The sequence below is a fragment of the Mytilus galloprovincialis genome, chromosome 2 (genome assembly GCF_965363235.1).
Source record: "Mytilus galloprovincialis chromosome 2, xbMytGall1.hap1.1, whole genome shotgun sequence".
Taxonomy (NCBI): domain Eukaryota; kingdom Metazoa; phylum Mollusca; class Bivalvia; order Mytilida; family Mytilidae; genus Mytilus; species Mytilus galloprovincialis.
Window position 1 is genome coordinate 22,163,641 of NC_134839.1, and position 12,349 is coordinate 22,175,989.

The following is a 12,349-nucleotide window of genomic DNA, read 5'->3' on the forward strand; positions in this document are numbered from 1 at the left end:
TATCTGGCAAATCATCAACATATTATCTCAAATATACTATCATCAACATATTATCTCAAATATACTATCTGGTCAATAATCAACATATTATCTCAAATATACTATCATCAACATATTATCTCAAATATACTATCATCAACATATTATCTCAAATATACTATCTGGCAAATCATCAACATATTATCTCAAATATACTATCTGGCCAATCATCAACACATTATCTCAAATATACTATCTGGCCAATCATCAACATATTATCTCAAATATACTAACATCAACATATTATCTCAAATATACTATCATCAACGTATTATCTCAAATATACTATCTGGCAAATCATCAACATATTATCTCAAATATACTATCATCAACGTATTATCTCAAATATATTATCATCAACGTATTATCTCAAATATACTATCTGGGAAATCATCAACATATTATCTCAAATATACTATCATCAACGTATTATCTCAAATATACTATCTGACAAACATATTATCTCAAATATACTATCATCAACGTATTATCACAAATATACTATCATCAACGTATTATGTCAAATATACTATCTTACAAACAAATTGAATGACTCAGTAAAAATTCTGGAGCCTCACTTTGATTTTTAAAAAACCTGGGATTTGAATATTTGACACAATATTTCACCTTTAACCGATTTTTTCTTTTCCTTCCAAATTTTATAGCTCTTTATTCTTCAACATGTCAATAAGTTTTTTATAATATATTTAAAGTATATTTATTCAAGTTATCTGAGATTTTGAACCAACTGAGTTAAACACATTAGTATTTAAAATGTATTGAATGAAAGAATTTAACATGGAACTGACAAATATTTTTGACTTTTCAGAGTTTTCATAACAAGGAGGTTCCGTTGACTGTATATATGAAATTATAAAATAGATTACATATAATACTATGACATTACCATTTCAATCAGTTGCATATCAGCATGTTTAACATTTCTTCCAGGAGATATCAGCAAACCAAAACATCTGTAAATAAACAATGTTTTTATAAGTACCTAATTTCATACTAACATATAAGGCCACGGTTTTTTAATTTGTTGGTTTACAGATTTTCCCCATGAAAAAGTCGGGTCGGTCGGTCGGGGAAAAAAAAAGAAAAAAATCATCTTTGAAGACAAAAAAATATGCAAAATCAATATATATTTCACCTTTCTAGCAATATGTTTGTTATGCTATTTTACCATCATTTCTAAAATTTTAGTTCGATGAAATATTATTGCTCACCTGTTATAAACTACGCATGACATTGTCTAGTAATTTACAGTAAAAAAAAGGGGATGCACGGACAAAAACGTAATTAAATCATCATTTCAGAAACAAGAAAAATAGATTCGTGTAGCTCTTAATCAATTCCAGAAAACTTGGTAAATAATGATCTTCAAGCACGAAAACTGATAAAGAAAAAATGCATAAACGTCGTACGAAAATAAGTTTCAACACACGTGTCAAAAACCTAATAGAATCGTCCACTGGAAAAACGATATCGGGTTAATCTGTTATCTTGCATTCCCGTTTTTTTTATCCAAATGAACGACATTTTTTTTATTACCTATAAAAACAAGAAAATTCCTGATGATTTGTTAATATTCAGTTCTTTAATTTGATGCCTTCACCCTGTCCACATTTGGACAAGTCTATTTCTATGAGATGATGCATCTTACGGACTGATGACAAATAAGGTAAACGAACTTATTGTGTAATTGGTTTTAAACACAAGTTTCGTTCCGCAAAATTATTTGCGCAAACGACATTTCAAGGTCAGTTATAATTGATTTGTCTATATTTAGAAACGTAAACTGGAAGGGTTTTTTTTCACACCAGAAAGTGTTGTCAATTTTGTTAGTGATTAATGCATTTCATTTCAGGAAAAAAAATATTTTAATTATTTTTCAGGGATAATGCATTTGTTAAGGTCGGCGGGAATAAAAAAGCGTGAAAAGTGAATTTTATTTTTATTCTGGAAATCACCAAAATCGGGTCGGCGGATCCGTAAACCAATAAATTAAAAAATCCTGGCCTAATTAAAGCATTTTTTTCTCTCTTTCTCTCAAGATCATACATAGGTACTGATGTTACATGTAGATTTCTTTTAATTTTGTTCAAGACAGACATGTTAATACTACAATGATTCCATACACTATAAATCAATGACCTAATGCTACTAATAAAATATATTCTGAGAAACAGACCAAAAACTTTATTAATGAACCATGAAAATGAGGTCAAGGACAATAAATATATATCCAACAGAAACTTTGTAACAACACAAATCTATTTACAAGGTATGAAACATTAATGCCTTCTAGCGATTTTTAATATAAAGCTTTAAACAAATAGTTTTAACTGCTGCTGGATTGTAATCTGGATCTTGCATTCTGCGACTTTCTTTTATGCGAGATAAAAATAATTCAATCTGGTATGATTCCTGAGACAGATCCAGTTAATCATAAGCAAACAGGCACATAAGTTTTAAGAATGGCTATCAAAGCAAACAAGCTTATTTATTGATTTTATAATATTCTTGCCTTTCTATCATAAGTTCTGTATCTCCTGTCTGTGAGACATTGATCACAATTTTCTTTTCATAGTTACTCCTAAATTTGAAGATATTTTTATCCTTTGGACAAGTTGTAAGATTATTCTTCCCATCATCTTCTTTGAATTCTAATGAGACAGAAAATGTCGATACAAATTCTTCATCCAACATAATTTTGGACTCTTTCATTTCTTTTGGAACTTTTCTAAATGTTGTGGCAAAGCAATACAAAATTTTCCCTACCTGAAAAATATACAATTGATATGTTCAATAAAAAGAATGATATCAAATTTCTTCATATATTTATTAGTTGATCAGCAACAGCATGATGTAAACATGAATGTACTATATAAAGTAGTCCAGGAGTACCCTTGCTTTGGCTTGTGCAACTCAGAATCATCATTGCTTGTTCAAATTATTACAGTTGTTTCACAAGCAATCTTTTAAAATCTCCTTATTTTTTTTAATATACAACTTCAAATACAATTGGCTTTTCAAAAGGATGGGAAGGAGTAAATTTGTTATCTTATTATATGTATAGTAAGAAAGTTAATTGTTGGCAAAGAGAGATAACTCATGTTTATTTGCCAGTACATGTATGAAAATTGTAATTTGCATAAGTGGATCCCTTGACAGATTTATAGTATAATGCATTGGTTTCAAAATCATTGATCTATGCTTAAGCAAAAGTTGACATACTAACGATATGGTGTACCATCATGTAGTTGTGATGTTTAATTTTTTGTATTAAATTTTCTAACTGAAATAACAAGGTGTGTATATTTTGTAACTGAATCCTTAAAACCAGCTGATATAATCAATGGAAAATACTCACTGCTTCTTGTATTTCACATCTAAACACATGACACTGGAATATTGCATTGTCAGCAGAATCACCATGACTACAGGTGAAAGCAAAACATTTCTTTTCGTTACTTTCATTAGGCCCTCGAGCACAGAACAGAATACGATGGATTTTGTAGTTTGCTATTTCTGAATCATTGGTTGGATCAATTAACCTACAAAAAATATAGAATAATTTTCAAAGAAAAAAATCATTTTATTACACATTCAAATAAGACATTGGTGATATCCATAAATATCTAGTTGTCAAACCTAAATAAAAATATTCAAACTGCATATTTTCCCCCCATATCTTTAAAAACAAATGAACTTAAAACATTCAAACTGGACCTTATCTATAAGAAAATAAATAATAGACAAATAACATCAAAGTGTTATCAGTAACAATTAATTAAATAATTGAAGTAAAAACAGCCTTTTATAGCTGACTATGAGATATGGGTTTTGCTCATTGTTGAAAGCAATACAGTAACCTATAGTTGTTAACTTCTGTGTTATTTGGTATCAGTGGAGAGTTGACTCATTGGCAATTATACCACATCTTCCTATTCTAATATACACTAAAACACAACTCACAATAGTTTCTCTGAATATACCTGACACACAATCCATTTTTGTCAATATTAGCCATATATAAGAAATTCATTGATATACAAAATCAAAAATGGAATATAAACATTAATGACCGACTACCACAATATGTTTCTAAAAAATTGATTACTCATTTGCACTCCTCATGTCACACATACTGAAGCTGATCTCTTACAGTGGTTAAAAGGTAAGCTTGAACTATGATACTAACATAAAGTGGAGAAAATTCAGAAAAAAACTCTTTTTCAGTTAACCCACTACAGGACTACTTTGTGAACGTTCTGCATCCAAATATGTACAAGTAATTTATTCCTGAATGTTGATAAGATATGGGAAGATAATAAAGTCATTATTTAACATATAAATGACTGTCACAGTACTTACTCATATAATGTTTCAATATCAACAAAATATAACTTCCATGAGAATCTAAATTTAGTTACAGTATGCCTGACCAAACAAATCTGGACTTTATCCTAATGATCTTAATGATCTACTATAATACAAATAGTAAAAGGGTACATTAGTGTCTAAGAAAAGATAACTTTGTAACTTTATCTTAAGGTGTACAACCTCCATACCATTAAACAAGTGTAAACATCCCAAAGGTAAGTTTGTAATCAGTACATAGAGTTAATAGTATGTCATTTTCTTAAATACTTCTGATTTTTTTTTTAAATGAAGCGTTTATTTCACATCATGAAATAAGTTGAGGATATTGAAAAAAATACCTTTCTCCTTTCCTGCAATTTTTATGTCGTTAAGGTCATAAGAAGCATTTTATAATAAACAAATCGCAGTATATATATAATATATATTATATCTTGTACCTATCATTCAAACAACAGTGGTAAAACACAAAATGTTTAGCCAATATTATTATATAGACTGATATTTTGCCAAGGATTTATAAAACATCAGAATTGATTTATCTTTAATCATTAGAATAAAAAACACGATATTTATAATATATACCAAAAAAAGATCATTCACCCCATGTTGGCCATGGGTGCATATTGTTTCAGGGGAAAAGATTTTTAAAAAAGTTTACTAGGATGACTACAGATGGCAGGGGCAATAACTCCATATCAGCTGATCATAACTGATTTTTTAATCTGATCAAGATATTGTCATTTAAACCTCTCAGCATATTTTTTCAACTTTAAATCATTTCTGTAATGTATGTTGGAATGGATTACAAAGTTAAAATGTTTGTACATACTACAAGGTGAGTAGTGCAGTAAATAATGTGGCTGCAAAGTGTTTGTGTTCATTCAGAATAATATTTAATCAACATATTCATGGAATATTATAGACTTTTATTGTGGGAAGTGTGGAGTATTATGAACCTCAATACTAATAAGAACATGAGAACCCTATAACCCTTTAACAGAAAAAAATATGAAGGACATTACAGAACTAGATAATTTATCCTCAAAAACAATTTTTAAGTTTGAGCAAAAGGAGTAGGTCCGGTAAGGGCTGATTTTGGCCTCAAATTTCAAGTTCATCTGAAAAAAGATTTTAGACACTTTTCAAACACTTAAGTGTCTATTTTAGTTGATTCAATAAGTATATGTAAAAGATTATGACTGATTTTTACTCATTAAAAACGCGCCAATTCTAGCTTAAATATGAAAAATCTATCAAATATGTCAAAAATTGTCACTTTTCAGATGGTTTTTGTCAAAAAAGAAAGTGGCCGCATCCGTGTTCATCCTCAAACTTTATATGTTATGTATTATCATCAAATACAACTTACATTTCAATATTAAGAATGAACATGAATGCGGCCACTTTCATTTAAGACCGAAACCGTCTAAAATATAATTAAAATGCTAAAATTGCAATTGTGAAGGATTCAGTAATTTAGCATGATTTTATGATGCTAGTACCCATTATATGTGCATTGTACAATCAAACACAGCCAATAATAATTTACCAGAAGCATTCTACTATCCAACAAATAACTAAAAGTATACCTTTTAACAATTTTGTAAAACTGCTATATTTTTGGGCCAAAAAGGGGTCTTACTAAACCTACTCCTTTTAAGTTTTCCAAAGATTTTAAAGTCCGAAGAAAACAAATCCATTTTTTTTTATATAAAGCACATGTACCACAAAAATATCAACATGGAAGTTGAAAATATTGACAAAAATTACTGCAAATCATTTAGTTGGTGCAAGTATGTACTTGCACAAGCTCTGTATTTACAAGTTCAACCAGATGCTCCGCAGGGTGTAGCTTTATACGACCGCAGAGGTTGAACCCCGAACGGTTGGGGCAAGTATGGACACAACATTCAAGCTGGATTAAGCTCTCAATTTGGATTTTGATTAAATAGTTGACACAGCATAGGTTTCTGACACAGAATGAATGTGGTCTAATGAACTTAAAATACTTTTTTTTCCTTTGAGCAATTCACTATGCTGTTGAATATTAATCCTCTCAAAAAAATGTTTGAAGAAATTTTCTTTTTATTTATGAAATCTGAAATGAGAAAAATATTTGCTATTGCACAATACTGTGCAATTGAAGATTTCTTGCTATTGCACAATACTAGGCAATTGAAAATTTCTTGCTATTGCACAATACTGTGCAATTGAAGATTTCTTGCTATTGCTGAATACTGTGCAATTGAAAATTTCTTGCTATTGCACAATACTTAATATAATAATTTTGGATCCTGATTTGAACCAACTTGAAAACTGGGCCCATAATCAAAAATCTAAGTACATGTTTAGATTCAGCATATCAAAAAAGCTCAAGAATTCAATTTTTGTTAAAATCAAACTTAGTTTAATTTTGGACCCTTTGGACTTTAATGTAGACCAATTTGAAAACGGGACTAAAAATTAAGAATCTACATACACAGTAAGATTTGGCATATATCAAAGAACCCCAATTATTCAATTTTTGATGAAATCAAACAAAGTTTAATTTGGACCCGATTTGGACCAACTTGAAAACTGGGCCAATAATCAACAAGAGGCTGTCACAACGACAGCAAACCAGATTTATTAACATTTATTTGTGTCCTGGCAATATCACAAGAACCATTACTGATGAATGGTGAAAGTGAAAATCGTCAATATCAAATTTGACCTCTATTTTGTCATCAGTATCAACATATTAAAATTTGAAAAGCTTAGATTGAATGGTTCATGAGTAAATGCAACAACATGAATGGAAACACCATTTTACGATCTTTCAAGAACCATAACTCCTGAACGGTAAAAGTCAAAATCGTCATTATTGAACTTGACCTCTATTTTGTCATCAGTAACAACATATTAAAATTTCAAAAGCTTTGGTTGAATGGTTCATGAGAAAATGCACGGACACGACGGGAAACACCATTTTTCAATCTTTCAAGAACCATAACTCCTGAACGGAAAAAGTCAAAATTGTCATTATTGAACTTGACCTCCATTTTGTCATCAGTAACAGCATATTAAAATTTCAGAAGCTTTGGAAGAACAGTTCATGCATAAATGCACGGACACGACTGGAAACTCCATTTTTCAATCTTTCAAGAACCAAACTCCTGAATGGTAAAAGTCAAAATCGTCATTATTGAACTTGACCTCCATTTTGTCATCATTAACAGCATATTAAAATTTCGGAAGTTTTGGTAGAACAGTTCATGCATAAATGCACGGACACGACTGGAAACTCCATTTTTCAATCTTTCAAGAACCATAACTCCTGAACAGTAAAAGTAAAAATCGCCATTATTGAACTTGACCTTCGTATAGTTGTTAGTAATAACATATTAAAATTTTAAAAGCTTTGGTTGAATGAGTTAAATTGTCATTATTGAACTTGACCTCCATTTTGTCATCAGTAACAGCATATTAAAATTTCAGAAGCTTTGGAAGAACAGTTCATGCATAAATGCACGGACACGACGGGAAACACCATTTTTCAATCTTTCAAGAACCATAACTCCTGAACGGAAAAAGTCAAAATTGTCATTATTGAACTTGACCTCCATTTTGTCATCAGTAACAGCATATTAAAATTTCAGAAGCTTTGGAAGAACAGTTCATGCATAAATGCACGGACACGACTGGAAACTCCATTTTTCAATCTTTCAAGAACCATAACTCCTGAATGGTAAAAGTCAAAATCGTCATTATTGAACTTGACCTCCATTTTGTCATCATTAACAGCATATTAAAATTTCAAAATTTCGGAAGTTTTGGTAGAACAGTTCATGCATAAATGCACGGACACGACTGGAAACTCCATTTTTCAATCTTTCAAGAACCATAACTCCTGAACAGTAAAAGTAAAAATCGCCATTATTGAACTTGACCTTCGTATAGTTGTCAGTAATAACATATTAAAATTTTAAAAGCTTTGGTTGAATGAGTTAATGCACGGACAACATTTGATTGTCGTCCCCAAATCAATAACCGACATTTTTGTCACAAAAATCCAGTTAAAAATCTAAGCACATTTTTAGATTCATCATATCAAAGAACCCCAAGGATTCAATTTTTGTCAAAATCAAACTAAGTTTAATTTTGGACCCTTTGGACCTTAATGTAGACCAATTTGAAAACGGGACCAAAAATTAAGAATCTACATACACAGTTAGATTCGGCATATCAAAGAACCCCAATTATTCAATTTTTGATGAAATCAAACTAAGTTCAATTTTGGACCCTTTGGGCCCCTTATTCCTAAACTGTTGGGACCAAAACTCCCAAAATCAAACCCTTCCTTTAGTGGTCATAAACCTTGTGTTTAAATTTCATAGATTTCTATTTACTTAAACTAAAGTTATGGTGCGAAAACCAAGAATAATGCTTACTTGGGCCCCTTTTTGGCCCCTAATTCCTAAACTGTTCAGACCTCAACTCCCAAAATCAATACCAACCTTCCTTTTGTGGTCATAAACCTTGTGTCAAAATTTCATAGATTTCTATTTACTTAAACTTAATAATTGTGCGAAAACCAAGAAAATGCTTATTTGGGTCCTTTTTGGCCCCTCATTCCTAAACTGTTAGAACCAAAACTCCCAAAATCAATCCAAACCTTCCTTTTGTGGTCATAAACCTTGTGTTAAAATTTCATGGATTTCTATTCACTTTTACTAAAGTTAGAGTGCGAAAACTAAAAGTATTCGGACGACGACGACGCCAACTTGATAGCAATATACGACGAAAAATTAAAATTTTTGCGGTCGTATAAAAACTATTCATGAAAATGACCCAAATCTTTGTCTTTTTCTCTGTAACTGTGTAACACATACATGTATATGTAAATTCCATTTTTTACCCCAAAACATCATTTATCAAAACACTTTTGGTTTATACTTTGCCACATCTCAACTTTAAAACAGACATGAATCAAAATATTAAATTACACGGATGTTCCAATTTCAGTAAAGTAATCGCACCCTGTCATTTGAATTGATAGTGTTATTACATATTCTTATAAATTTGATGTAAACATTGTGAAATAATTGAATAAAACAAATGAAACAAATACATCCTTAAACTAAAAGAGTTAAAAAGATCTCAATTTAAAATTAAAACTCAACTTTTGCAAATGTGATTGAAAATTAAAATGATGTGTTAATAGATTAAAATAAAAAGTTCAGATTTGGATTGCAAAATGGTTATTGAAAAAAACAAATTAACTGACATGTACTTAGGTGAGGTAAGGTAAAAATTATAAAATCAAGAATTTAAAATTGATAGTATAAGCGGGTAAAGCATTCATTAAGGATAAAAATAAGCTAAAAATATTGATAGGTCATGGACCTCTTTTTCGAGATATTTGAGATTTAAAATATGGCGGGAAAAGGCTGACTCAGACTTTTACCTTATATTTGCATTGGTATTATTTGGGTCTTAAAACAAAAGAAAGAAAATCAGGAATCTTCTAAAACTTTGGTAAATGACGTTTCATGAGCTATTTAGTCTTACATGTATATGAAAAAATAAATGGGTGTTATGGGGCAAAATATTTTACCTTGTGTTGTATGGAAAAACACCAAGGAGTCCGAACATTTGACACAAATTCCAAAACCTCACCTAAGTACATCCTTAACTAACATTAGTCGACTACTTTTTAAGAAGTCTCAATCACTCATTATGTATAATGTTATTTCTTCAAAAGATATGAAGGCTATAAAGTCAGTGAAGCAACTAAAATTAATACACTTAATCAAAGAAAACGTAAAACAAGCACAAAACACCAGAAAAACATAAAGAGAGGGAAATGAATAAAATGCATACCGAACCAATTTATCCTGTCTGCAATGCAAAGATAAAACAAAAATACATTAATACACAATTAACATGGTAGAAATCACCTGAAGAAAGTTCACGAAAAAAAATATGGAAGTTTTTAAAACAACCTTGACTGGCTATACAGCCCTTGCACAGTCAGTATACTTATATAGTAGTTTAAACAAAATTACTTGTGCCAAATATCCTTATATCTTTTCAACAAGCTTGTTCGATTATTCAGAAATAAAAACTTATTTTCACACTAATTAAATTTTTTGAAGTAAAAATTCAATGGTGTAATATTACATTTTTTTTGTACCTGCCAGGGCACATCACAGATAATTATAAGTAATAGTTTAAGAATTTAAAATGACAAGTAAATTGGTTCAAGTTAAATAAACTGTATACAACATAGATACTTGTACCCTATTCGACTTATGAAATACTTTCATGTAAGATTTTCACATAAATACATGTATATCTATATGTCCACCATAAGGTGTTTGAAATCACTTCAAGTAGTGCAAGTTTCTGAAAATGGGCCTTTTTAAATAACATGAATAATAATTCAAACTTTATGCAGACAGAACCATACACAAAGTGTCTATTGGCCAAACCCCAATCTCAAGTCCTGTTTATTAATTTAAGCATCAAAAATCAACCTATATATGAATGCAGCGCAAAATTTATCAACAAAATCAATAGCCATCTTTGGCGCAGTATGTCGAATGTGGTATTCATGAAAGCAGATTACACATACATTTATACTTGACACATAATACTAACAAAATTACATTATAACAACATGAAATAGAGTCAGCTCTGGTTACATTAAATTTAAATGAATAAGCAATGCAAAAAAGATTTCAGGTTTGAATTCACATAATCACATGTACTAGAAGAATTCATTATGACTATAATTAGTCTGTCTAAAGAACATTTTTTGTTAAAACTGGTTAGGTATGTAGTTTGAAAGTTGAAAACAGACACCACCCACAAACAGCCCAAACCTCGTAAACCAATATATTCTCTTAATCATAGTTCTATTTACAAAATTGTAATTTAGGAAAGTTTAAGTGCACTTTACTTTTGTGATTGTTTAATTATTTACAAAAATGCAAGATGATTTATTGCAATTTTAAGAAATAAAACATGTAGATAAAGCTATCTTAATTCAATATTCAGCTTTTCATTTATTTCACACCCATCTGGACACAATTTTTACAACAATTAAAATTCACAAAAATTTCTGAACTTGAACGTAAACGAAACTTTCACATTAAGTAACTAGAAAATATAAATGACTGACAGGAAAGCAACACTGCAGCCCAATATCCTAAATCAGGATGCTTTCTTAGGTTGAATAGTGTTCAGGACCTGTATACATTGTGTATTTATGAGAATCGTGGTTACATGTAAACATCTTTTATTTTTTTTTATATTGAAGATTTAAGAAATATCATAACATTTGTAAGCACAAGATTTTCAAGGGTCAATGTCAACAATGGTTATCCATGAGTGTACTGCATAATGTTCATGTAAAAATAATTTACACAAGTGATAAACTGAATTTATTGTGAAATCAAATAAATCTGTTACTTCATAATTTCTGTTTCTCAAAGGAATTGATTGGTGTATCAACACTATTGGGCAATGTTTTGGTAAGTTTTCATTGGTCATAGCAGAATCAAGAAGGAACCCAGAAAAGCTCTGATAAATTCTTGATATTTTTCCAAAATCTAAGATATAACCAGAGTTTCAATATTCTTTTCCAATTTAGGTCTGACATTTACCTGATATTCCCCATCGATGTATTTGGCACGGACAGAATGATAGGTATCACCATCTGTGTTTGTTCATTTAATATGGCCATGTTCCTGTAGATTTCTACCTCACTCCTTGGAGCATTGACAAGAGCACATCCAAGGTAGGTAACTCCATTGAACACGGTGTCAGTTTCCTCCAGAGAGGTTGCAGGAAGTGAAACTGATCTTTCCCTTGCTAGAAAATATGAACATCAGAGAAATACAAAAGTGACATGTCAAACTTGCAAATATTTGTG

At 30.3% G+C, this 12,349-nt stretch overlaps 1 protein-coding gene across 5 annotated transcripts in view; it reads right to left on the bottom strand.

Moving 5' to 3' along the window:
• LOC143063133 (rab GTPase-activating protein 1-like) overlaps window positions 1-12,349 on the bottom strand; it is a 62,998-nt gene that overhangs the window by 44,677 nt on the left and 5,972 nt on the right. For 3 of the 5 annotated variants that reach the window (XM_076235114.1, XM_076235110.1, XM_076235112.1), the window contains exons 3-7: window positions 12,081-12,288; window positions 10,294-10,311; window positions 3,419-3,602; window positions 2,573-2,826; window positions 947-1,013 (exon numbers count right to left, since the gene is read on the bottom strand). In XM_076235114.1, coding sequence (XP_076091229.1) covers window positions 947-1,013; window positions 2,573-2,826; window positions 3,419-3,602; window positions 10,294-10,311; window positions 12,081-12,288 — 731 coding nt within the window. The remainder of the gene's footprint in view (window positions 1-946; window positions 1,014-2,572; window positions 2,827-3,418; window positions 3,603-10,293; window positions 10,312-12,080; window positions 12,289-12,349) is intronic. The other 2 variants (XM_076235115.1, XM_076235113.1) reach the window with 1 other exon arrangement.